Source organism: Salmo salar, chromosome ssa05, assembly GCF_905237065.1.
Source record: "Salmo salar chromosome ssa05, Ssal_v3.1, whole genome shotgun sequence".
Classification (NCBI taxonomy): domain Eukaryota; kingdom Metazoa; phylum Chordata; class Actinopteri; order Salmoniformes; family Salmonidae; genus Salmo; species Salmo salar.
In genome coordinates, this window is record NC_059446.1 from 69,715,734 (window position 1) to 69,743,517 (window position 27,784).

The 27,784-nt window shown below is 43.1% G+C and overlaps 1 protein-coding gene across 9 annotated transcripts; it reads left to right on the forward strand.

Annotated features, from left to right (window-relative positions):
• On the forward strand, nucleotides 1–27,781 carry LOC106605693 (meprin A subunit beta). 9 transcript variants are annotated; one of them, XR_006769954.1, is made up of 19 exons: nucleotides 2–142; nucleotides 338–429; nucleotides 588–615; nucleotides 963–1,013; nucleotides 1,097–1,134; nucleotides 1,252–1,330; nucleotides 1,451–1,568; nucleotides 1,700–1,878; nucleotides 2,034–2,252; nucleotides 2,630–2,782; nucleotides 3,175–3,219; nucleotides 3,316–3,360; nucleotides 3,952–4,167; nucleotides 4,417–4,860; nucleotides 5,003–5,188; nucleotides 5,513–5,624; nucleotides 25,582–25,694; nucleotides 26,747–26,785; nucleotides 27,432–27,781. XR_006769954.1 is itself a non-coding variant. In XM_014201585.2 (17 exons), exons 2-17 carry the CDS (start codon nucleotides 373–375, stop codon nucleotides 14,097–14,099), a joined length of 1,869 nt encoding a protein of 622 aa, XP_014057060.2. In that variant the 5' UTR covers nucleotides 1–142; nucleotides 338–372; the 3' UTR covers nucleotides 14,100–14,610. The 9 variants fall into 9 exon arrangements, 7 of the variants coding, with proteins under 7 accessions (XP_014057060.2, XP_045574644.1, XP_014057061.2 ...); XR_006769955.1 differs by lacking the exon at nucleotides 5,003–5,188 and having other exon boundaries at nucleotides 1–142; XM_014201585.2 differs by lacking the exons at nucleotides 25,582–25,694; nucleotides 26,747–26,785; nucleotides 27,432–27,781 and adding an exon at nucleotides 14,021–14,610 and having other exon boundaries at nucleotides 1–142; nucleotides 5,003–5,008.
• The last annotated feature ends 3 nt before the right edge of the window (nucleotides 27,782–27,784 follow it).

A 27,784-nucleotide genomic window follows, 5' to 3' on the forward strand; every position in this document is an offset into this window, starting at 1 on the left:
CTACATCTGTAATGTATTCAGGGCAGGTCCGAGGTCCACTCGATGGTATAAGTGTTACAGTATACCGTTGGTTTTGTGTTATCAGTGTTGCGGCTTTAATCTCTCCATTTCTCCTCACATCTCTTTGACATTGGCCTATCATGTAAGTGTGAATACTACCTATTTATTTTATCGCTCTAATTTCTTGATGTCCTTTCTTCTTCAAATCTTTTGTATTCACAAGGAATTGGATGTTTTCATTCAAGCACTATTCATATAATATCCATTCACATACAGTATTAGAATGACTTTGAATGGGAATTACATGTTTTTCTTTTGTCTATTTCTACTGTTATAGTGTGAATTGTCAGTTGACAAGAACCAGCACAGAGAATGACTTTGTATGCATTTCTCCTGCTGAGTGTGATTAGCCAGCACACTTTGACTATGGTAAGATACATCACATCAGAGTGTATAGCTTGCCCAATAGTGTTTAAATTGAAATATCACAATTATAATGACCAAATATGATGATGTATTTAAAAGGTAACCATTGGAGTCAGATTAGAGATTAGTTAATGTGTTTCTGTTTCTGTGTGACTCCACAGCCAACTTCAACAGTAGGAGATATAGCAGGTACTTTACCCAGAAATATAACCAACAGTCACTTGAATTATGGGTCAGGCACATAACAGGATGCTAAACCTCAGAATATACTGTGTCGTTTAAAATGTAATCCTGGGTGAATTATCTTTAATGGTTTTGGTAATGAGGATCTAATGATTACTGATGAGAAACATTCCAACACATCACATGTCAACAATGATTTCATCATATCTACGGTGAGCAATCATGTAATTGTTGGACTAATGACTTGTTTTCAGAGCTAGATCCTGTAACACTACAATAACTGTGACCCTATTCACACAACAGTATCATCAGGGTCTATAATTATAGCAGACATTGTACTCTGACTTTAACAGGCGCTGGAGAAGAAGAGGAAAGATACCCAGACATCACAGAGATAAACAAAGGTAAAAAGCCAGACTTTACAGGTAACTGTATCTCCGTCATACAGTAGATGGCCCTCTTCACGTACTCTCTCTCTACATATTAGATCTGGATCTCCATGAGGGAGACATCATGCTGCCATCTGTAAGTACACAGTGTTGTATTAATGTGCATATATTGTGTTTGTATCTATTTTAAAATGATCACTTTCATAATTATAACAATTATTATGAAATTGATATATGGTGCCTATTTCCATAGGGAGGAGCGAGAAACACCATCCTAGGTGATCAGTATAGATGGGGTATCCCTGTCCCATATGTTCTGGATGAAAGTCTTGGTAAGACATTTGACCACAGTGAAACATGCTTGGCCATTCAGTAATTAGAAAAATATGTGTAATCATGTAAATTGACATAATATATCCTACTGTTCAAGCCATCTGGTTAATCTATTACAGATATGAATGCCAAAGGGATCATTCTTAGGGCGATGGAGCAGATTCGCCTGAAAACCTGTGTGGACTTCAAACCTCGGGAGGCAGAGCCGAACTACCTCTTTATCATTGAGGATGAAGGGTAATATAATACCTTAATATTTGAAAAATCTAAATTCTTAATGGTTAGAAGGACCACTAAAGTAAAATCTCTCATTTTTAATTTTCTTTCATTTGTCTTTCTGTTTTGCTTCCTTATTTCTTTCTCTTTAGATGTTATTCATACGTTGGGAATCAACGCTGGGGCAACCAAAGCCTCTCCATTGGACTTGGCTGTGGTCATATCGCCATTATAGAGCATGAGTTTTTACATGCTCTGGGCTTCTGGCATGAGCAGTCTAGATATGACAGGGATGACCATGTTACCATTGTCTGGGAAAACATTGAAGAAGGTTATTTGTTCTGCTTTGCTGTCCTAAAATAATAATGAGTGCAAAGTTGCAAAAATTTAGTCAAAACTATATTAAGTGTTTGACTACAATCGACACAGCAATACAAGTACCATGTCAAGTAAAAGCATAATTCTACTTATTATTTTTGTACTCAGGAAAGGAGCACAATTTTGAAAAACGCAGCGCAAGTCAAACCAGCACCCTTGGTACCCCGTTTGATTACACCTCGGTGATGCACTACGGAAAGGAGGACTTCACCAATGGCAACGGATCCACCATCATCACTAAGCAACCAGAGTACCAGGATGTAATAGGCCAACGGCTGGACATGAGCTCCAATGACGTGTTAAAACTAAACACGCTGTATAACTGCAGTAAGTAAGCTATAGAACTTTGTTCAGTGAAAGAATGAGACAAAACCATGGACTTATGTGTTTCATTAGCAGCATGTCAATAGCTTTTATATTGTATTGGTCATTGATTGGGGCGGCAGGTAGCCTAGTGGTTAGAACGTTGGGCCATTAACCGAAAGGTTGCTAGATCGAATCCCCGAGCTGTCTTTCTGCCCCTGAACAAGGCAGTTAACCCACTGTTCCTAGGCCGTCATTGTAAATAAGAATTTGTTCTTAACTGACTTGCCTAGTTAAATAAAGGTTAAACAATAAAAATAAAATTGATGGGAATGTTGTAAAGCATCACTACTGGTCTACCATGCAAATGCTTCCCTTGTATCTATGTTTTAATTATGCAGCATCTGCGGTCACATTCCTAGAGACATGCAGCTTTGAGGACATCCAGGAGTGTGGTATGATCCTCTCTGCCAGTGGCAATGCCAGCTGGGAGAGAGTGGGCAGTGTCCAAGAGGGGCCAAACTCAGACCACACCAAGCTGGGTCCTTTATGGGGTAAGCCTCCATGTTATAATCGTTAGGGCTCATTTCAATCAAACATGAAAACTTAACATTTTAATTTGACACATTATATAAGGAGTTAAACATTGATTCATTAGGTGCTGGCAGACTGTCAGTTATGTGTTTTTATTGTTAGAAGTCTGGCCAACTCTCATCCCTGAAAACAATTATTCTCTCTCCAATGGCAAGTTCGGTACATCTTATGTTTTACAGGCTCAAAACTCACCAAACCATGTCGCTTGACTAATTCCTCATGGCCTGCTATGATCAAGTTGATGCTGCTGATCAGATTCAGAATCATATACAATAGGCCAGAACCTAATTTCCCCCTGATGTCATTGATAATTCATGGGTTCATCTCATATATAGATTTTTATTTCTGACAGATACTGATCCAGTGTCTGTGGATAACAGTACCACGTTTCAAAATGGTATGTATACTGACTGACTATATACAAATTGTCTGGTGTTTTATTTACGACATGTATATTTTTGCTCAATACATGATTTATTTGTTATTTTTACAGAGACTGCCCCTACTTCTGCTACTAACATGTCAACCACTGACAGCGGTGAGTTACTGTGCTCAGTCACGGACAGATAAGCTTTAGCATTGCAGAGATTCCATAACAGAAATCAGAAGATGTACTTGTAGAAGTTTATTATCAACTAATATCACCTTTATAAACCATTTATTAAAGCGGCAATCAGCAGTTGAAACAATAAAGCGTTTTCCCCACCTCTGTTTTGGTAAAAAGCTGAGGGATGGGGCTGGAGAAAAGTGACCATTCTCAAATTTATAGACAGAGCTATGGCTGCAAGGACTGACCATCCATGATGTCAAAATAATAGTTTTAACCATGTTGAGGCTATTTAATATTTGTTTACATCTACTTTGTTTGCAAACATTGGAGTATAACAAGCTTACATTTTGGGTTCTGATGAGGTACGACAGTTGAACTAAGCTCATGAGGCAATTATAAGTTATATTCTTCAAGAATCAATGGGTCCATATCATTCATTTATAAGTCCAAAAATGGATTTAGCAACTATGGATTGCCCCTTTAAATGATATGTATATATACATTTTCATCTAAGTATGTATGCACAGGGAGGAGGGTAGTGTAATTTTACAGTCATCCTCCATGTGTACTGTTTTACAGATGGTGGATTCTTCATGCACTACAGTACAGCTACTGGTAAAGAGGGAGACGGGGCCAAAATGGAGAGTGTGAGGAAGACACCACGGAGGCAGTTTCAATGCCTGCAGTTATTTTACTACCACAGTGGGGGTGACCAGGACCTACTCAACATCTGGATCAGAGAGTATGATGACAACAACCCCAAAGGAACTCCCCGACTCATGGGCCAGATAACAGGTGATTATGTAATCTAGTCTCAAATCATATGATCTCATGGTAAAATCTGTTTTTTAAAATAGGGAGATGTAGTTGATATATAGCTGTGTCAAATTGTAAGGTACTGGATCAATGTTACAGAGAATAATGTTTTTTCTAGTGATCCTCCTAAGAAATTAGAGAATGGAAAAATATGGGCATCGATTTCATGTGTCCACGTCAATATTGGGTAAATATTCACCCTGTCTGGTGTGAAATCTATTTTCACAGGCCCACCAGCGTCTTACTGGCAGCTCCACCACGTGTCCCTGAACGCCACCAAAACCTTCCAGGTGGAGTTTGAGGTGCGTAAAGGAGCAGGACCATCTACAGGCGGGGTTTCCATCGATGACATCAACCTGTCAGAGACAGAATGCCCCCATCACACCTGGCAGATTAGAGACTTTGAGAATGTTGCAAAGAACACTGACACCTGGCTATTCAGTCCAAGACACTACTCCAGAGACGGCTACGCCTATCAGCTGATGGTTGTTCTGAGATCAAGTTATATTGGAGTCTATGCACGCCTCCTGTCTGGTAAATATGATGACCAGCTCCAGTGGCCCTGCCCATGGAGACAGATAACGTTTCTGCTGATGGACCAGAACCCAAACATCCAGCTACGTATGTCCAAGCAGAACAGCATCTCCACTGATCCTGAACAGATTGATTATAGTGAGTCAAACAGCTTTACATTACTTGAATGAAATGTTATTATCATAAGATTATTTCTGTGCAGTTTCAAATGATATCATCATAAACAACCTTAAATATTAACTTTTTGCATTTATACATGATAAATTACATGATTTTACAGAAAATGGTGAGAAGTATTTATTTTGGGACATCCCTCGCAAAAATGGAACCTTTTACAAACAAGAGGGCAATGACTCAATCTACGCAACCAAAGGTTGGGGCTACGGCTATTTTATGTCCTTTAAGGACATCAAGGACAAAGGCTTCCTCAAGGGTGGTGACATCTTCTTCCTCACCTCCATGCAAGGTCAGCTGTTAAAAGCAGATCATACTTCCATTTTATATGGTGTTATTAAAAAAAAAAATTTTTTTTTAAAGAAAAACATTTACATAACATTAATAATCATTGTTTTAACATAAATAATACATTTTTCCTTCAAAGAGTGGTAATGGTGACGGGTTAAACAAACTAAATCTTCAGCAATTATTTTGGATTGATGTTTTGCACCAACTCTCAGAAAATAAATCCCAGAAACTGTTTCTTATGTAATTTATAATTTGTTTAATTTACAATTTAAAAATCATCAGAACAGATCAAATATACTATGATAATATGTTGCTTTGTCTCCAGATATCTCCAGTCTGCAATGTGCTGGTAACAACTTACTCCCCTGTCCTACTCCACCACCACAGGACTTCACCCCGTTGCCCAGCAAGCAGGAGGAGGGCCCATATTCAGCCAGGTACAATCTTTCTAATTACAGACTCAAATGAGCCTTGTGTATGGCGCCGGAGAAGAAGGCAGACGTTTTACGTGTCCCCAACCGATTGTGATTTTTTTTGTTCGTTTACTTGCGTTTTTTGTAACTGATTGTTTTGTACATAATGTTGCCGCTACCGAAAATAAATTCTGGACATCAGGACTGCATTTTCTCACCACGGACTGGCAGAATGCTTTTTTTCCTTTAACGAGTCTGACGAGCCCGACGCAAACTATATACTGCTTTCTCAGGAACAGGCCCAGATACCTGTGATTTGCGTGAAGAGGAGGCAGAGAAAAAGGGAACAGAGGGCGGGCTGCCTTCTGTGAATTTGTAGGCGATCAAATAAACCCCCACTTCCTTTCATTCTGCTAGCAAACGTGCAATCTTTGGAGAATAAAATCTATGAGATACGAGCAAGATTAAACTACCAACGGGACATTCAAAACTGTAATATCTTATGTTTCACGGAGTCGTGGCTGAACGACGACACTATCAACATACAGCTGGCTGGTTATTCGCTGTACCGGCAGGATAGAACAGCGGCATCTGGTAAGCCAAGGGGCGGCAGATGATGTATTTTTGTAAATAACAGCTGGTGCACAATATCTAAGGAATTCTCAAGCTATTATTCACCTGAGGTAGAGTATCTCATGATAAGTTGTAGACCACACGATCTACCTAGAGAGTTTTCATCTGTATTTTTCGTAGCTGTTTACATACCACCATAGTCAGAGGCTGGCACTAAGACAGCATTGAATGAGCTGTATTCCGTCATAAGCAAACAAGAAAACGTTCACCAGAGGTGGCGCGCCTAGTAGCCTGGGGACTTAAATGCAGGGAAACTTAAATCCATTTCACAAAATTTCTATCAGCATTTTAAATGTGCAACCAGAGGAAAAAAAAACTCTGGACGTTTACTCCACACACAGAGACGCATACAAAACTCTCCCTCCCCCTCCATTTGGCAAATCTGACCATAATTCTATCCTCCGGATTCCTGCTTACAAGCAAAAATTAAAGCAGGAAGCACCAGTGACTAGATCAATAAAAAAGTGGTCAGATGAAGCTACAGGAATGTTTTGCTAGCTCAGACTGGAATATGTTCTGGGATTCCTCCGATGGCATTGAGGAGAACACCACATCAGTCATTGGCTTTATCAATATATCTCCCCACAGTGACCGTACGTACATACCCCAACCAGAAGCCATGGATTACAGGCAACATCTACACTGCGCTAAAGGCTAGAGCTACCGCTTTCAAGGAGCGGGACTCTAACCCGGAAGATTATAAGAAATCCCGCTATGCCCTCCGACGAACCATCAAACAGGCAAAGCGCCAATACAGGACTAAGATTGAATTGTACTACACCAGCTCTGATGCTCGTCGGATGTGGCAGGGCTTGTAAACCATACAGACTACAAAGGGAAGCACAGCCGAGAGCTGCCCAGTGACACAAGCCTACCAGACGAGCTAAAATACTTCTATGCTCGCTTCGAGGCAAATAACAATGAAACTTGCATGAGAGCACCAGCTGTTCCGGATGACTGTGTGATCATGCTTTCCGCAGCCGATGTGAATAAGACCTTTAAACAGGTCAACATTCACAAGGCCGTAGGGCCAGATGGATTACCAGGATGTGTACTGTGAGCATGCGCTGACCAACTAGCAAGTGTCTTCACTGACATTTTCAACCTCTCCCTGTATGAGTCTGTAATACCAACATGTTTTTAGCAGACCACCATAGTGCCTGTGCCCAAGAACACTAAGGTAACCTGCCTAAATGACTACTGACCCATAGCACTCACGTCTGTAGCCATGAAGTGCTTTGAAAGGCTGGTCATGGCTCACATCAACACCATTATCCCAGAAACCCTAGACCCACTCCAATTTGTATACCGCCCCAACAGATCCACAGATGATGCAGTCTCTATTGCACTCCACACTGCCCTTTCCTACCTGGACAAAAGGAACACACACCTATGTGAGAATGCTATTCATTGACTACAGCTCAGCGTTCAACACCATAGTGCCCTCAAAGCTCATCAATAAGCTAAGGACTCTGGGACTAAACACCTCCCTCTGAAACTGGATACTGGACTTCCTGACGGTCCGCCCCCAGGTGGTAAGGGTAGGTAACAACACATCCGCCACACTGATCCTCAATACAGGGGCCCCTCAGGGGTGCGTGCTCAGTCCCCTCCTGTACTCCCTGTTCACTCATGACTGCACGACCAGGCAGCACTCCAATACCATCATTAAGTTTTCCGATGACAAGGAGGTCAGAGACCTGGCCGTGTGGTGCCAGGACAACAACCTCTCCATCAACGTGATCATGATAAAGGAGATGATTGTGGACTACAGGAAAAGGAGGACCGAGCACGCCCCCATTCTCATCGACGGGGCTGCAGTGGAGCAGGTTGAGCGATTCAAGTTCGTTGGTGTCCTCCACCAACAAACTAACATGGTCCAAGCACACCAAGACAGTTGTGAAGAGGGCACGACAAAACCTATTCCCCCTAAGGAGACTGAAAAGATTTGTCATGGGTCCTCAGATCCTCAAAAGGGTCTACACTTGCTCCATCGAGAGCATCCTGACTGGTTGCATCACCGTCAGGTATGGCAACTGCTTGACCTCTGACCGCAAGGCACTACATAGGGTTGTGCGAACGGCCCAGTACATTGCTGGGGCCAAGTTTCCTGCCATCCAGGACCTCTATACCAGGTGGTGTCAGAGGAAGGCCCTAACAATTGTAAAAGACTCCAGCCACCCTAGTCATAGACTGTTCTCTCTGCTACCGCACGGAAAGAGGTACCGGAGCGCCAAGTCTAGGTCCAAGAGGCTTCTAAACAGCTTCTACCCCCAAGCCATAAGACTCCTGTACACCTAATCAAATGGCTACCCAGACTATTTGCATTGCCCCCCCTCTTTTACACCGCTGCTACTCTCTGTTATTATCATCTAAGCATAGTCACTTTAATAACTCTCCCTACATTTACATTGTAACTCAACTAACCGGTGCCCCCGCACATTGACTCTGTACCGGTACCCCCCTGTATATAGTCTCGCTATTGTTATTTTACTGCTGCTATTTAATTACTTGTCACTTTTATTTCTTATCTGTATTTTTTTAACTGCATTGTTGGTTAGGGGCTCGTAAGTACGCAATTCACTGTAAGGTCTACCTACACCTGTTGTATTCGACACATGTGAGTAATAAAATTCGATTTGATTTGTAATAATTGCTATATTTTTAAGACAAAAGTAATATTCTGCAGATGTTGCATAAATCCGACAGTATGCCTTGAACTATTTGAGGTCTGGGTTTATCACCCCTTTACAACACAATCATATTGTGTGCTTTTTGCTTTTTCTGTGTTCTCTTTTTCATGATCATAGTAAATATTTTCTGTTCTGGTAGTTTTGAAATAGTAAATAAAACAAAGGATGAATTCCATAATAAACTAATCACAATACCGCATGCAGCCATCCACAGCAACATCTCTAGGATATCTGTTATTTAGTGCCATCTACTCTACTGATGAAATCAAATTGTATTGGTCACATACACATGGTTAGCAGATATTAATGCGAGTGTAGCGAAATGCGTGTGCTTCTAGTTTTGACAGTGCAGTAATATCTAACAAGTAGTCTAACAATTTCCCAACAACTACCTAATACACACAAATCTAAAGGGGTGAATGAGAATATGTACATATAAATATATGGAGGAGCGATGGCCGAGCGGCATAGGGAAGGTGCAATAGATGGTATAAAATACAGTATATACATATGATGTGGGTAATGTAAGTTAAGTAAACATTATTAAAGTGCCATTATTTAAAGTGGCATTGTTTAAAGTGACTAGTGATCCATTTATTAAAGTGGCCAGTGATTGGGTCTCAATGTAGGGAGCAGCCTCTCTGAGTTAGTGATTGCTGTTTAGCAGTCTGATGGCCTTGAGACAGAAGCTGTTTTCAGTCTCTCGGTCCCAGCGTTAATGCACCTGTACTGACCTCGCCTTCTGGATGGTAACGGTGTGAACAGGTAGTGGCTCGAGTTGTTGTTGTCCTTGATGATCTTTCTGGCCTTCCTGTGACATTGGGTGTTGTAGGTGTCATGGAGGGCAGGTAGTTTGCCCCTGGTTGTCAATGGTGTGCGTACTGGGAGCGGAGTCAGGTGCAGAGAGTTGTGAACAGGCGCACACTTTATTTAGGCAGGAGAAACCAACAGACGGACGCCACTGCGTCGAAACCTCCATCCAATATGAAAAGTGCAAAAACGCGCAAACAGTCACAATAATAAAGTACAACAAATAAACATACCTCGTGAATATAAAACACGGAATAAACGCCCACCTGAAATAGCGTGTCAAAAATGACACGTAACACGAAACAATCACACACAAAGACATGAGGGGGGAACAGAGGAATAAATACATGTAGTGTGATCGGGGAATGAAAACCAGGTGTGCAGGGAACAAGACAAAATGAATGGATAAATGAAAAATGGAGCGGCGATGGCTAGAAAGCCAGTGACGTCGACCGCTGAACGCCGCCCGAACAAAGAGAGGAGCCGACTTCGGCGGAAGTCGTGACACTGGTGATGCGTTGTGCACACCGCACCACCTTCTAGAGAGCCTTGCAGTGCAGTTGCCGTACCAGGCTGTAATACAGTCCGGAAGGATGCTCTCGATTGTGCATCTGTAAAAGTTTGTCAGGGTTTTGGGCGCTGTTGCGCTTTCTTCACCACACTGTCTGTGTGGGTGGACAATTTCAGTTTGTCTGTGATGTGTACGCCAAGGAACTTAAAACTTTCCACCTTCTCCACTGCTGTCCCTTCGATGTGGATAGGGGTGTGCTCCCTCTGCTGTTTCCACGATCATCTCCTTTGTTTTGTTGACGTTGAGTGAGAGGTTGTTTTCCTGACACCACACTCCGAGTGCCCTCACCTCCTCCCTGTAGGCTGTCTCGTTGTTGTTGGTAATCAAGCCCATTACTGTTCTGTCGTCTGCGAACTTGATGATTGAGTTGGAGGCGTGCATGGCCATGCAATTGTGGGTGAACAGGGAGTACCGGAGGGGGCTGAGAACGCACCCTTGTGGGCCCCAGTGTTGAGGATCAGCGAAGTGGAGATGTTGTTTCCCACTTTCACCACCTAGGGGCGGCCCGTCAGGAAGTCCAGGACCCAATTGCACAGGGTGGGGTTGAGACAAGGGCCTCCAGTTTGATGATGAGCTTGGAGGGTACTATGGTGTTGAATGCTGAGCTGTAGTCATTGAACAGCATTCTTACATGCGTATTCCTCTTGTCCAGATGGGATAGGGCAGTGTGCAGTGTAATGGCGAATGCATCGTCTGTGCACCTGTTGGGGCGGTATGCAAACTGAAGTGGGTCTAGGGTGGCCGGTAAGGTGGAGATGATATGATCCTTGACTAGTCTCTCAAAGCACTTCATGATGGCAGAAGTGAGTGCTACGGGGCGATAGTCATTTAGTTCAGTTATCTTTGCCTTCTTGGGTACGATGGTGGCCATCTTGAAGCATGTGGGGGACAGCAGACTGGGATAGGGTGCGATTGAATATGTCCATAAACACACCAGCCACCTGGTCTGCGCATGCTCTGAGGATGTGTCTAGGGATGCCGTCTGGGCCAGCAGCCTTGCGAGGGTTAACACATTTAGATGTTTTACTCACGTCGGCCACGGACTTGTCCAAGGTACTAGACAACAACAGATAGACAAAAATAATACAGAACTTATCACTCCTGGAGATATTAACCCCCAACAACAACTGCTCTCCGGGCACCAATGACGTGGACATTGATTAAGGCAGCCCCCGCAGCTCTCTGATTCAGATGGGTTGGGTTAAATGAGGAAGACATTTCGGTTGAATGCATTCAGTTGTGCAACCGACTTGATTCCCTCTTTTCCCTATCCATATAGGCCAATTCCTATGAGTGTAATAGGTTAAAATGGCAGTCAGTAGTATAGACAATAACAAAGCGTAGTCCCCCTTGTTTAAGTAAAAAGATGACTGACCATACATGATATCAAAATTGTAGTTTTAACCATGTTTTGAGGCTATATCGTGTTTGTTTACATTTACTTTGTTTACAAACATTGAAGTTTAAGGAATTTGTAAGTTATATTCTTCAAGAATCAATGGGTAAATATTAATTTATAAGTCCAAAAATCGATGTAGCAACTGCTGATTGCCCCTTTAAAGTGGCACTCTAGTCTCATTTTCACCACATTTAAAACCTGATTTACTTAACAAAAGCCTCGTTTTAATAGACAGTCCAGGTCAGTCGCATTTCTCTTTTGTTCTCTATTACTCTTCAATTGTTCATTTTGCTCAAAACTATTTTTTTTACCGTTTAGTATGTGTACTTTAGTGTACTTATACATGGGATATCGCTTTAACAGTAAAAGTTCAGAAATCGTTGGAGGACGTCTTTAAGAATATAACATAAATGCCTCATGAGCTTAGTTCAACTGTCGTATCCCACCAGAAACCAAAATACAAGATTGTTTTAATACAATGTTTGTAAACAATGTAATTGTAAACAAACACTTTATAGCTTCAAAGCATGGTTAAAACTATAATTTGATATCATGTACAGTGGGGGGAAAAGGTATTTGATCGCCTGCTGATTTTGTACGTTTGCCCACTTACAAAGAAATGATCAGTCTATAATTCTAATGGTAGGTTTATTTGAACAGTGAGAGACAGAATAACAACAACAAAATCAAGAAAAACGCATGTAAAAAATGTTATAAAATGATTTGCATTTTAATGAAGGAAATAAGTATTTGACCCCTCTGCAAAACATGACTTAGTACTTGGTGGCAAAACCCTTGTTGGCAATCACAGAGGTCAGATGTTTCTTGTAGTTGGCCAACAGGTTTGCGCACACATCTCAGGAGGGATTTTGTCCCACTCCTCTTTGCAGATCTTCTCCAAGTCATTAAGGTTTCGAGGCTGACGTTTGGCAACTCAAACCTTCAGCTCCCTTCACAGATTTTCTATGGGATTAAGGTCTGGAGACTGGCTAGGCCATTCCAGGACCTTAATGTGCTTCTTCTTGAGCCACTCCTTTTTGCCTTGGCCATGTGTTTTGGGTCATTGTCATGCTGGAATACCCATCCACGACCCATTTTCAATGCCCTGGCTGAGGGAAGGAGATTTGACGGTGCATGGCCCCGTCCATCGTCCCTTTGATGCGGTGAAGTTGTCCTGTCCCCTTAGCAGAAAAACACCCCCAAAGCAAAATGTTTCCACCTTCATGTTTGACGGTGGAGATGGTGTTCTTGGGGTCATAGGCAGCATTCCTCCTCCTCCAAACACGGCGAGTTGAGTTGATGCCAAAGAGCTCCATTTTGGTCTTATCTGACCACAACACTTTCACCAGTTGTCCTCTGAGTCATTCAGATGTTCATTGGCAAACTTCAGACGGGCATGCATATGTATTCTTGAGCAGGGGGACCTTGCGGGCGCTGCAGGATTTCAGTCCTTCATAGCGTAGTGTCTTACCAATTGTTTTCTTGGTGACTATGGTCCCAGCTGCCTTGAGATCATTGACAAGATCCTCCCGTGTAGTTCTGGGCTGATTCCTCACCGTTCTCATGATCATTGCAACCCCATGAGGTGAGATCTTGCATGGAGCCCCAGGCCGAGGGATATTGACAGTTCTTTTGTATTTCTTCCATTTGCGAATAATCGCACCAAATGTTGTCACCTTCTCACCAAGCTGCTTGGCGATGGTCTTGTAGCCCATTCCAGCCTTGTGTTGGTCTACAATCTTGTCCCTGACATCCTTGGAGAGCTCTTTGGTCTTGGCCATGGTGGAGAGTTTGGAATCGGATTGATTGATTGCTTCTGTGGACAGGTGTCTTTTTTCCAGGTAACAAGCTGAGATTAACAGCACTCCCTTTAAGAGTGTGCTCTCAATCTCAGCTCGTTACCTGTATAAAAGACACCTGGGAGCCAGAAATCTTACTGATTGAGAGGGGGTCAAATACTTATTTCCCTCATTAAAATGCAAATCAATTTATAAGATTTTTGACATGCGTTTTTCTGGATATTTTTGTTATTCTGTCTCTCACTGTTCAAATAAACCTACCATTAAAATGATAGACTGATCCTTTCTTTATCAGTGGGCAAACGTACAAAATCAGCAGGGGACCTTGCATCCATAGCTCTATCTATCAATTTGAGAGTGGCTACCTTTCTCCAGCTCCATCCCTGAGCATTTTACCAAAACCAGTGTCGGGTATCTGCTTTGTTATTGTTTGAAATGCAGATTGCCCCTTTAAAAGCATCTATATGACTCATTCATTTAGTGGAAGGTTGATATTTCTGTCCTTTTTCTTCCAGCCTCTTTGACTTCTCCTCTGGACTGGTGTCTACCCCAGCGATCATCGTCATGGCTCTTATGTTGTGGTTGATTCACTGAACGACATTAGAACCTAAACATATAGCTAACAACAGTCTATAAAGCCCGATGACCTACGATGATTTACCAGAGAGATTATATTAATGTATGGTAAATGTTTGTGCCTTGTATATTACCAACCCTAATGTCATCCTGATGGAAATTACAATAGTTTTGCTAAATAAATATACTTATGAGATAATCCAATTTTAGATTTACTTTGAAACGGTATGGTTATTTTGATGGTAAGCATTATAGTCAGGACCAAACCTTGTCATACTGATTTAATAAACAAATGATGTAATGTAATTATAAAAAAGAATCAATACGTTATAACCAATGATTACAATATAGTAAGTAAAATAATAAGTCTGCCTATGGGATTGCAAAAACTAGGAATCGGGGGATTTGTATGTTTTACATGTGACATAAAATACAATTTAGTGAACTATTTACAATTTACAGCATAAAATATTTTAACTTTTCTATATTACATGTAAATATTTAACTAAAGTGTACTTTTTGCATCATACAGATGGGGTCATAATATTTGGATTGTCCTTGACAAGTTATGGGGCCTTTTCACTGAGTTTCTCCCTCTATATTTTCCATGTCACACCGGTAAAGGATATGTACTCTTTTTGCTCTAATCCAGAGCGAGTTACAGTTATGCATTCATCTTAAGATAACTGATGGGACAACCACATATCACAGTTATAGTAAGTCCATTTTCCCTCAATAAAGTAGCTATCAGCAAAGTCAGGGAAAAAGTGGTGTGAGTGTTAGTTCACAAAAAGTCTAAATAATTATACAGTGCCTTCGGAAAGTATTCAGACCCCTTTACTTTTTCCACATTTTGTTACGTTACAGCCTTATTCTAAAATTGATTAAATAGTTTTCCCCCTCATCAATCTACACCAATACCCCATAATGACAAAGCAAAAACAGTTAAAAAAAAATGTTTTGCCCCCCCCACCCCAGACTGAAATATTACATTTACATAAGTATTCAGACCCTTTACTCAGTACTTTGTTGAAGCACCTTTGCCAGCGATTACAGCCTCGAGTCTTCTTGGGTATGACGCTACAAGCTTGGCACACCTGTATTTGGGGAGTTTCTCCCATTTTAAACTGCAGATCCTCTCAAGCTGTCAGGTTGGATGGGGAGCGTCACTGCACAGCTATTTTCAGGTATCTCCAGAGATGTTCGATCAAGTTCAATTGCGGGCTCTGACTGGGCCACTCAAGGACATTCACAGACTCATTCAGACACACTCCTGCGTTGTCTTGGCTGTGTGCTTATCCTGTTGGAAGGTGTGCTTATCCTGTTGGAAGGTGTGCTTATCCTGTTGGAAGGTGTAAGTTCGCCTCAGTCTGAGGTCCTGAGAGCTCTGGAGCAGGTTTTCATCAAGGATCTCTCTGTACTTTGCGCCGTTCATGGTTAGGGACTGGTCTCACAGTTGTGATGTGAGAGCTAGTTGTGAGAACCACCATATCGTTTTTTTGCATTAGCTGACAGATCAGAAACAGATTTCATATGTTGACCAGATGATAATCAAAAGGTAATTTGATCTCTCTCTCTAACAAAAGGACAAAAGATGTGTCAGGAAAGGAGGCTATTGTACATGAACAATGCTAAACTCATTGACTCCCAAAAAATGCATACACATAACAATCAATCTGTCATTACGTCTTAAAACAGAAGCATGACCACAAACAAGGAAACTATTTTGACGTCGTATAACATATGACAGCAACTTTTAGACTAAGTTTGCCCTCCTTTATCCCCACAGATAAAGGTCGAGGGAAAATCAGTTGATGATTTTTCAGCAGACCAAGATTGATATGTATGTACAGTTATCTTACTGTGTGCAATTATCTATCATCTTACATGATGATGTATTAGTGTATCACAAAGAATTGAGGAATCTGTGGTGTCTTGTCTTTTCAGACATTTCACTGTGGTTTGCATAACAATGAGCGACAATTTAGAAGCTGAGCTGCTCCCTGTCACATTTGCTCCTGCTACGCCCTCTGGTGTTCATCCGGTGTCTTCTTGACCTGCAGTCACTCCCCCTGTACTCTCTCTCTCTCTCCCTCTCTGTGTGATTGTGTGGTTGGAGACAGGTGTGCTGGAGTCAGAGCAGATTCCTAACAGCTGCAACTCGTTCCATATCAAGACCTCCACAAATACTCAGTCCTGCCACTTCCAGTCTGCCAGATCGTAATCTCTGTTCATTACCGCTCTCTCTGGCTCCTGTCTCCTGTTCCACATCTCACCACCCAACTACCTTGCTCTGGATTTTACTCACCACCACTACCTTGGATTCCCCTCAGGACCTGTTTACCCTGTTCTACTCAGCCAACTCCAACCTTAGTCTCCACATCTGTTTTTTCTGCAACTCATCCAAGCTTCCCCAGATCTGCACTCCATATCTCCCTGTGTAACAATAAATATTTTGGTTCATTCATCCCTGTTTCCTGATCTGAGTCTGCTCTTGGGTTCCCCAGTGTCGCTCCACTTAACAGTACGATCTGGCCAAGAGATGAACCCAGCAGACTCCACTACTCTTCACCAAATTCTTGTTGGTCAAGGCACTCTCCTTGAGCAACATGACCAAGCCCTGAAAACCCTGCTGGAGAACATCAAGGAGTTTTCACAGAGCCTGTCTGACATACGGGTCCGAACCTCCGCCCAGAGTTCACAACCAGTCTCAAGTCCCTCTTCTCCACGCCGGGAGCCTTTTGTTCTGACTCCTGAGCGGTATGATGGTAATCTTGGCGCTTGCAGAGCCTTTCTTATGCAATGTTAACTAGTATTTGAGCAACAGCCCTACTCTTATGCTAGTGAACGAGCCAAGATTTATTTTTTGATTGGCTGCCTTTGGGGAGCAGCGATTTCCTGGGCCACTTCGGTGTGGGAGAGACAGTCACCTATCTGCTTCTCCTATAGTGGATTCACAGATGAGGTGAGGAAGGTCTTCGACCACCCGGTCTGTGGAAAGGATGCTGCTAAACGACTTCTGTCCCTTTGTCAAGGCCCCCAGAGTGTGGCTGAAATGGCATGTGAGTTCCGTACCCTCGCCGCAGAGAGCGGCTGGAATGACGAGGCCCTTCAGGGAGCAGGGTCACACTCACTGAGACCCCCAAGGACGAGTTGGTGTCCAGAGAGGAGCCTGATTGACTTCACAAACTAATTTCTCTCACTATCCGCATTGACAACCATCTCAGTGAGCGTCGGAGGGAGAGGGGAGGTAGGGTTGCATGTTCCATAACATCTGCTTCAGTGCCTTGCTCACTTTCTCTGACTGCATCACATCTCCAAGCATGTTCTAATCCTGAACCCATGCAGCTAGGCCGGACCCATCTATCTCCAGGGGAGAGGCAGCAGCGTATCAGTACTATGAGCTGTCTATATTGTGGCCAGGTTGGTCACCTGGTCTCCACTTGTTCCCTGTGTCCAGCAAAAGAGGGGTCTCAGCAGTAGTGGGGGACATACTGTTGAGCCAAATCGACTGCCCATCATCTCCCAGACCCCTGCTTGAGGCCAACCTTGTGTGGCAGAGCCAGGCTTTTCCTCTGCCTGCTCTCATCGACTCAGGCGCCGATGAGAGCTTTCTGGACTGAGGGGTCATTAATCAATTGGGTCTGGACACTGTTTCGCTCGATTCACCTCTGGATGCCAACACTCTCAATGGAAAGCTACTCTTCCGTGTTTTGGAGAGAACTGTTCCTGTTATCCTGCGTCTCTCTGGAAATCACCAGGAAAAGATCAGTTTCCACATAATTGACTGTTCTCACTCACCTCTGGTTCTGGGCCATCCATGGTTAAAGCTACACAACCCACAGATTGACTGGTCCACCGGAAGGGTAACTACTTGGAGTACATTTTGTCATTCTAATTGTCTACATTCTGCCCTTCCTCCTGCCTTGTCTGCACCCCAGTCCATTCCAGAACCCCCAGACGTGTCTTCTGATCCTCCAGAATATCACGGTCTAGCTCCTGTATTCAGTAAGCACCACACCCCATCTCTGCCGCCTCATCGGCCATACAACTGTGCTATGGAGCTTCAGCCTGGAGCTCCTCTCCCTAGTAGGTTGCCTAACCTCTCTCGCCCCGAGCAAGAAGCCATGGAAGAATACATCCGGGACTCCCTGGCTGTCAGACATATCAGGCCTTCTTCCTCTCCGGTGGGAGCGGGGGTTTTCTTAGTCAAGAAGAAGGATGGGTCATTGAGGCCATGTATAGACTTCCGTGGGTTGAATAGTATCACTGTCAGGAACAAGTATCGCTTGCCACTATCAGTGCTGCTTTTGCCCCCCTCCATGGTGCCACAGCGTCTACTAAACTTGACCTCCGGAATGCCTACCACCTTGTCCGCATCAGAGAAGGGGACGAGTGGAAAACAGTGTTCAACACACCACTTGGACATTTCCCCAGACCAACGGCCAGACCGAGCGGGCCATCCAGGAGTTGGAAACTGCAATATGCTGTGTGACTTCAGCTAACCCTTCCTCATGGAGTGCCCAGCTACCCTGGGCGGAATATGCCCACGTCACCCTCATCAACGCCTCATCAGGTATGTCTCCCTTTGAGTGTGCTCTGGGTTACCAATCTCCCTTGTTCCCTGCCCAAGAGGTCGAAGTAGCGGTGCCCTCAGTCCAGGACCACATGCGCCGTTGTCGTCGCACCTGGAGGAGGGCCCGGGTTGCCCTCCTTCGTGCCTCCGCCAGGACCCAATCCCAAGCTAACCGTCGCTGTGCTTCAGCCCCGGTCTACACTCCAGGCCAAAATGTATGGCTCTCATCTAAGGACTTGCCCCTGAAAGTGGTTTCCAAAAAACTAGCTTCCCGATTCATTGGACCCTTTGAGATTGATCATGTCATAAACCCCTCTGGTGTTCATCTGAAACTCCCAGACTCTCAAAATTCACCCGACCTTCCATGTATCCTTAATTAAACCAGTCTGCTCCAGTCCCCTGTCCCCTCCTGCAGATGCTCATCGACGACCATCCATCCTGCCTATACTGTCCGGCGGCTTTTGAATGTGCGCCGTCGGGCCGCGGTTGACAGTATCTGGTGGACTGGGAGGGATATGGGCCTGAGGAGCGCTAGTGGGTGCCCCGTCATCACATTCTGGATCCCTCCCTCTTACAGGATTTTCATACCTCTCACCCAGGCGTCCGGGGGGGGTACTGTCACATCTGCTCCTGCTACGCCATCTGGTGTTCATCCAGTGTCTTCTTGACCTGCAGTCACTCCCCCTGTACTCTCTCTCTCTCTCCCTCTCTGTGTGATTGTGTGGTTGGAGACAGGTGTGCTGGAGTCAGAGCAGATCCCTAACAGCTGCAACTCGTTCCATATCAAGACCTCTACAAATACTCAGTCCTGCCACTTCCACTCTGCCAGATCGTAATCTCTGTTCATTACCGCTCTGTCTCTGGCTCCTGTCTCCTGTTCCACATCTCACCACCCAACTACCTTGCTCTGGATTTTACTCACCACCACTACCTTGGATTCCCCTCAGGACCGGTTTACGCTGTTCTACTCAGCCAACTCCAACCTTAGTCTCCACATCTGTTTTTTCGGCAACTCATCCAAGCTAACCCGGATCTGCACTCCATATCTCTCTGTGTAACAATAAATATTTTGGTTCATTCCCTGTTTCCTCATCTGAGTCTGATCTTGGGTTCCCGGTGTCGCTCCGCTTAACACTCCCACTGAATGTCCCTGAACACAGCTATCTACGGTCATTTTCTTTTTGAAAACATATCATTAATAAAGTTCTGTCCAATATTACGCAATTGGAAGTTGGGTGTGTTGGAATTAAGATACAGTTGAAGTCAGAAGTTTACATACACTTAGGTTGGAGTCATTAAAACTAGTTTATCAACCACTCCACAAATTTCTTGTTAACAAACTATAGTTTTGGCAAGTCGGTTAGGATATCTACTTTGTGCATGACACAAGTACATTTTCCAACAATTGTTTACAGACAGATTATTTCACTTATAATTCACTGTATCACAATTCCAGTGGGTCAGAAGTTTACATACACTAAGTTGACTGTGCCTTTAAACAACTTGGAAAACTCCAGAAAATGATGTAATGGCTTTAGAAGCTTCTGATAGGCTAATTGACATAATTTGAGTCAATTGGAGGTGTACCTGTGGATGTATTTCAAGGCCTACCTTCAAACTCAGTGTCTCTTTGCTTGACATCATGGGAAAATCAAAAGAAATCAGCCAAGACCTCTGAAAAAAAAATTGTAGACCACAAGTCTGGTTCATCCTTGGGAGTAATTTCCAAACGCCTGAAGGTACCACGTTCATCTGTACAAACAATAGTACGCAAGTATAAACACCATGGGACCACGCAGCCATCATACTGTTCAGGAAGGAGACGCATTCTGTCTCCTAGAGATGAATGTACTTCGGTGTGAAAAGTGCAAATCAATCCCAGAACATCAGCAAAGGACCTTGTGAAGATGCTGGAGGAAACAGGTACAAAAGTATCTTAATCCACAGTAAAACGAGTCCTATATCGACATAACCTGAAAGGCCGCTCAGCAAGGAAGAAGCCACTGCTCCAAAACCACCATTAAAAAAAGCCAGACTACAGTTTTCAACTGCACATGGGGACAAAGTTCGTACTTTTTGGAGAAATGTCCTCTGGTCTGATGAAACAAAAATAGAACTGTTTGGCCATAATGACCATCGTTATGTTTGAATGAAAAACGGGGAGGCTTGCAAACCGAAGACCACCATCCCAACTGTGAAGCACGGGGATGGCAGCATCATGTTGTGGGGGTGCTTTGCTGCAGGAGAAAATAAAATTGCATCATGAGGGAAGAAAATTATCTGGATATATTGAAGCACCATCTCAAGACATCAGTCAGGAAGTTAAAAGCTTGGTCGCAAATGGGTCTTCCAAATGGACAATGACCCCAAGCATACTTCCAAAGTTTTGGCAAAATGGCTTAAGACAACAAAGTCAAGGTATTGGAGTGGAGTGGCCATCACAAAGCCCTGACCTCAATCCTATAGAACATTTGTGGGCAGAACTGAAAAAGCGTGTGCGAGCAAGGAGGCCTACAAACCTGACTCAGTTACACCAGCTCTGTCAGGAGGAATGGGCCAAAATTCACCCAACTTATTGTGGGAACCTTGTGGAAGGCTACCTGAAATGTTTGACCCAAGTTAAACAATTTAAAGGCAATGCTACCAAATACTAATTGAGTGTATGTAAACTTCTGACACACCAGGAATGTGATGAAAGAAATAAAAGCTGAAATAAGTAATTCTCTCTACTATTATTTTGACATTTCACATTCTTAAAATAAAGTGGTGATCCTAACTGACAGGGACTTTTTACTAGGATTAAATGTCAGGAATTGTGAAAAACTGAGTTTAAATATATTTGGCTAAGGTGTATGTAAACTTCCGACTTTAACTGTATTTGCTGGAAGGTGAACCATGACAAATTAATCAAATCTATTACTTGGTAATAGTGTTGGACAACATGTAGAAGATGAATGAGATGATCTCTCTGGCTGCAAAATAAAATATCCATCAAAGGTGGCAAAAATGTGAGTCTGCATAATCTTCTGAATTTAGTTTGACACCGTTTTTTGGGGGGTTTGAATGCTTTTTATTGTAAGTTCTTAAAATAGCACAATGAGTTGAACTATATCCATAGGCTCCACCATTTCCTATATATACTGCTCAAAAAAATAAAGGGAACACTTAAACAACACAATGTAACTCCAAGTCAATCACACTTCTGTGAAATCAAACTGTCCACTTAGGAAGCAACACTGATTGACAATACATTTCACATGCTGTTGTGCAAATGGAATAGACAACAGGTGGAAATGATAGGCAATTAGCAAGACACCCCCAATAAAGGAGTGGTTCTGCACAGACCACTTCTCAGTTCCTATGCTTCCTGGCTGATTTTTTGGTCACTTTTGAATGCTGGCGGTGCTTTCACTCTAGTGGTAGCATGAGACGGAGTCTACAACCCACACAAGTGGCTCAGGTAGTGCAGCTCATCCAGGATGGCACATCAATGCGAGCTGTGGCAAGAAGGTTTGCTGTGTCTGTCAGCGTAGTGTCCAGAGCATGGAGGCGCTACCAGGAGACAGGCCAGTACATCAGGAGACGTGGAGGAGGCCGTAGGAGGGCAACAACCCAGCAGCAGGACCGCTACCTCTGCCTTTGTGCAAGGGGGAGCAGGAGGAGCACTGCCAGAGCCCTGCAAAATGACCTCCAGCAGGCCACAAATGTGCATGTGTCTGCTCAAACGGTCAGAAACAGACTCCATGAGGGTGGTATGAGGGCCCGACGTCCACAGGTGGGGGTTGTGCTTACAGCCCAACACCGTGCAGGACGTTTGGCATTTGCCAGAGAACACCAAGATTGAAAAATTCGCCACTGGCGCCCTGTGCTCTTCACAGATGAAAGCAGGTTCACACTGAGCACATGTGACAGACGTGACAGTCTGGAGACGCCGTGGAGAATGTTCTGCTGCCTGCAACATCCTCCAACATGACCGGTTTGGCGGTGGGTCAGTCATGGTGTGGGGTGGCATTTCTTTGGGGGGCCGCACAGCCCTCCATGTGCTCGCCAGAGGTAGCCTGACTGCCATTAGGCACCGAGATGAGATCCTCAGACCCCTTGTGAGACCATATGCTGGTGCGGTTGGCCCTGGGTTCCTCCTAATGCAAGAAAATGCTAGACCTCATGTGGCTGGAGTGTGTCAGCAGTTCCTGCAAGAGGAAGGCATTGATGCTATGGACTGGCCCGCCCGTTCCCCAGACCTGAATCCAATTGAGCACATCTGGGACATCATGTCTCGCTCCATCCACCAACGCCACGTTGCACCACAGACTGTCCAGGAGTTGGCGGATGCTTTAGTCCAGGTCTGGGAGGAGATCCCTCAGGAGACCATCCGCTACCTCATCAGGAGCATGCCCAGGCGTTGTAGGGAGGTCATACAGGCACGTGGAGGCCACACACACTACTGAGCCTCATTTTGACTTTTTTTAAGGACATTACATCAAAGTTAGATCAGCCTGTAGTGTGGTTTTCCACTTTAATTTAGAGTGTGACTCCAAATCCAGACCTCCATGGGTTGATAAATTGGATTTCCATTGATTATTTTTGTGTGATTTTGTTGTCAGCACATTCAACTATGTAAAGAAAAAAGTATTTAATAATATTATTTCATTCATTCAGATCTAGGATGTGTTATTTAAGTGTTCCCTTTATTTTTTGGAGCAGTGTATAAATGCTCCAGAGTTCAGAGCTCGTCAAGTTCAGTCGATGAAGAGCCATTTTCATTCAACAGGGGCACTTTCACGTAAAGTTCTTATGATGCAATGTTAGACTGTGTAGTAGCATTAAATCTGAAAGTTATGCATTATTTTATTGCATGACTGCTTTACAAGAATTAAGAATTAATATACATTTGTTCTTACATATATATTTTATTATTACATTATCTTTAAATATTACAAATATAAACAACATATCTCTATCATGGGTGTATCATTACTTGAGATTAAATGTATTATGGAATAATTTTATACCAATTGAAATGTGTGTGTGATCACTGAGAATAAAATATTTTTGTATCTTATTTGACCTTTGTGTCACGTCCTGACCAGCAGAGGGCGTAATTGTGTTAGTCTTGGTCAGGAAGTGGCAGGGGGTTTGTGTTTGTTAAATGTTGTGTGGGTGATTGGACTCCCAATTGAAGGCAGGTGTGTTGAGTTGCCTCAAGGGAAAACTCGAGAAAGTTGAGTGAAGTTCAATCACGTGCTTCTCTCCGTGGGTTGATATTTCTTATGCGCTCTGGAGCTGCAAGACAATCTCAGGTCTCCTGCGCATGCGCACAGTTTAGAGGGAACACTGGTCCACACTGTTGGTGACTGAGTCAAGACCATGTACAAATGTATCTGACACCGAAACAAGACCAAGACACTCAATATGTTTTCTCGAGACCAACATTACAACACTGGTAGAGATTCAATATTGTATTGTATTTTCCATCAGCAGAGACCACCAGCTAAGGGTATGATAACTAGGGGTGAGTTGTTACATAGGTATAGTATGCATGCATACACATGTACAGTATCATTCAAACATTAGGACACACCTACTCATGCAAGAGTTTTTCTTTATTTGAACTTTTTCTACATTGTAAAATAATAGTGAAGACAACAAAAATATGAAATTGTTGTAATCAGTCATAAAAACCATCAAGCGCTATGATGGAACTGGCTCTCATGAGGACCGCCACAGGAAAGGAAGACCCAGAGTTACCGCCACTGCAGAGGATAAGTTCATTAGAGTTAACTGCACCTCAGATTGCAGCCCAAATAAATGCTTCACAGAGTTCAAGGAACAGACACATCTCAATATCAACTGTTAGAGGAGAGTGCGGGAATCAGGCCTTGATGGTCGAATTGATGCAAAGAAACCACTACTAAAGGACACCAATAAGAAGAAGAGACTTGATTGGGACAAGAAACACAAGCAATGGACATTAAACCAGTGGAAATCTGTCCAAATATGAGATTTTTGGTTCCAACTGCCTTGTCTTTGTGAGACGCAGAGTAGGTGAACGGATGATCTCCGCATGTGTGGTTCCCACCTTGAAGCATGGAGGAGGAGGTGTGATGTGTGGGGGTGCTTTGGTGGTTACACTGTCAGTGATTTATTTAGAATTCAAGGCACACTTAACCAGCATGGCTACCACAGCATTCTGCGGTGATACACCATCCCATCTGGTTTGCACTTAGTGGGACTATCATTTGTTTCTCAACAGGACAATGGCCCAAAACACACCTTCAGGCTGTGTAAGGGCTATTTGACCAAGAAGGAGAGTAATGGAATGCTGCATCAGATGACCTGGCCTCTACAATCACCCGACCTCAACCAAATTGAGATGGTTTGGGATGAGTTGGACCGCAGAGTGAAGTACTGTTATAATCTCCACCCGGCACAGCCAGAGGAGGACTGGCCACCCCTCAGGTTTATTCCTTGGTTCCTGTCTTTCTAGGGCATTTTTCTTAGCCACCGTGCTTCTACATCTGCATTGCTTGCTGTTTGGAATTTTAGGCTGGGTTTCTGTATAGCACTTTGTGACATCGGCTGATGTAAAAAGGGCTTTATAAATACATTTGATTGATTGATTGAAGTGCTAGGCATATGTGGGAACTCCTTCAAGACTGTTGGAAAGGCATTCCATGTGAAGCTGGTTGAGAGAATGCCAAGAGTGTGCAAAGCTGTCATCAAGGCAAAGGGTGGCTACTTTGACGAATCTAAAATGTAAAATATATTTGGATTTGTTTAACACTTTTTTGGTTACTACATGATTCCATATGTGTTATTTCATAGTTTTGACTTGTACTGTATAGTCAAGTTTTCAAGATAAGTAACCTTCAAAAGTTCAAAATCATCACCGTATGACGCATGTTGCTGTTTTTTTTATGACAGATATTTCCAGCCTGTGTCTAAACTGCTCTGATCTTCCCACGCCTCGCCTGAGGACCAACTTCAGTGGCTTCACACAGAGACAGAGAGGCTGATAGGACATGCTTAAACCAACTGTGAGAATGACCTCCTAATGTCGTCACTGTCAACAGACAGACGGATGGACGGACGGACGGACGGACCGACATGAGGGGTGGAACTCACACAAATGATTGAATCCAAGTAACAAGCAATGAATTAAACAAGTTAACATTAAATTAAAAGTATACTGTAGTCCAGTATCTTGAATGAACAATGCTCTCCTTTCAAATCAAACATACAGCAGTTAAATCATATAATCACGATTTAAATCATGAAAGCCTTACAGTCTAATGAAATGCACACCTCTCATGTAATGTAATTGGAGTGTAAGTCATTAAATACATTGTAATATTTTGTCTGTTTATTCAGCTCTTTAGGCTTTCATTCAAGCAATGTCGATTTAATTTGAACAGTGTGACTTTCATTTGAAAGCTGTTTGACCCTCCCACGCATCCGTGCATTTGTTTTGCAGGATGGGCGGTTCTTGGAAGGTGGGTAGCCTTGATTTTAAATGTAAGAGCCAAGTGGGGAACGTTATTAGTGGTTGAGTAGATAACAAAACAACATTGTGGTAGAGACCAACATTGAAGGGTAAAATTTCTGATCATTAATTGATAGACATATTAGCATATTCAAAAGACCGTGGCACCAGGCGAGCTAAAGGAATCCACCCCTAGACTCTGTTGTGCGCGTAGAAATCTGATTGACAGGTTAGGGAACGACAGATTTATATGAAAGTCACACCATTCGAATGAAACATATCTCTTGAATGAAAGCCTAAAGAGCTGAAGACACAGACACAGTATAACCTTAGATTTTACTTGCGAACTGTTTACATTCATGTGAGGTGCGCATTTCATTCGACTGTTAGGCTTTTCATGAGTTGAATCGTGGTCATATTCTCTAACTGTTATTTTTATTAATGTAAGAGACTGGACTAAAGTGTGTAGTTTGATTTCAAGCTTGCTTCTTTATTCAAATTGTTGAGACTTCCATCCGTCATAGACAGACAGACATACATTGAAAGACAGACAGTACAGAGGACAAAGCTATTGTTAAAATGTATAACCTTTTATTTTCCCTCCAGGGAGAGCACCACAGAAGCTTCTACCTCATCTGCAGTCAGGTATGCCAATACCAAAAAGGGTTCTACCTGGAACCAAATAGGGGTCTTTAAAGAGTTCGCCTATAGGGATAGCCGAAGAACCCTAATTGGTTCTAGACATACCTTTTTTCTATAATAGTGTACTCTACACCCCCTCTCTCGGTCACCAGTAATTCTCAAAGGTCAGAGTTCAGTGCACTTGAATTTGAGAGTTTCTAGGAAACAGAAGTCTGTGGGCAGGTTTTGACTCTGAACTTATTGCTCTGAAGAGGCAGAAAACATCTTGTATCATCAGATTAGGCAGATGTATTTAAGGAAAGGGTTGGGGTTTTCCTTTCATTTACCTCTTAACATTTTTTTTTCATTCTACCTCTGTATCCACTATTACTACTGACCACTGGAGGCTGTTGAGGGGAGGATGGCTCATAATGGCCAGAACAGAGTGAATGGAAACCATGGGTTTGATACCATTCCACTTTTTTCGCTCTAGCCATTACTACTAGCCCGTCCTCCCCAATTAAGGTGCCACCAACCTCCTGTGTTACTGACATCAGTGTTACTAGTCCTGCATTGATTATATATGATTGTCATCAAGTGTCCTAATATTGTGTCTGTGTTTTACAGTTTCTTGCATCTTATGCTTTTCTCTTTGTTTGTATATTCACAGATGCATTGTTAACCATGGTGGCCTCTGTGATGACTATTAGCTGGTTCCTCGATCTCTGTATACACTGACTCACACATACTCCACATATTCTGACAAAGGTCACATCTTCAGTATCAAGTGAGGATTCAACTACCCTAGGACTGCTGGGAATGAGCTATTTGTTGTCTGGCACAGTATACAGTACTCCACTTGTCTTGTTTCACATGCTCTCAGCTTTTGGGCACCTAGCAGCTGCCCCACAGGTATTTAGAGATTGCATTTTATCATGATGTGTATTTATAATGACAGAGTGGAATTGAAAACTTGAACCATCGCCATCGCCATTTTAAAGCTAATTTCCTGCAATTCTACAC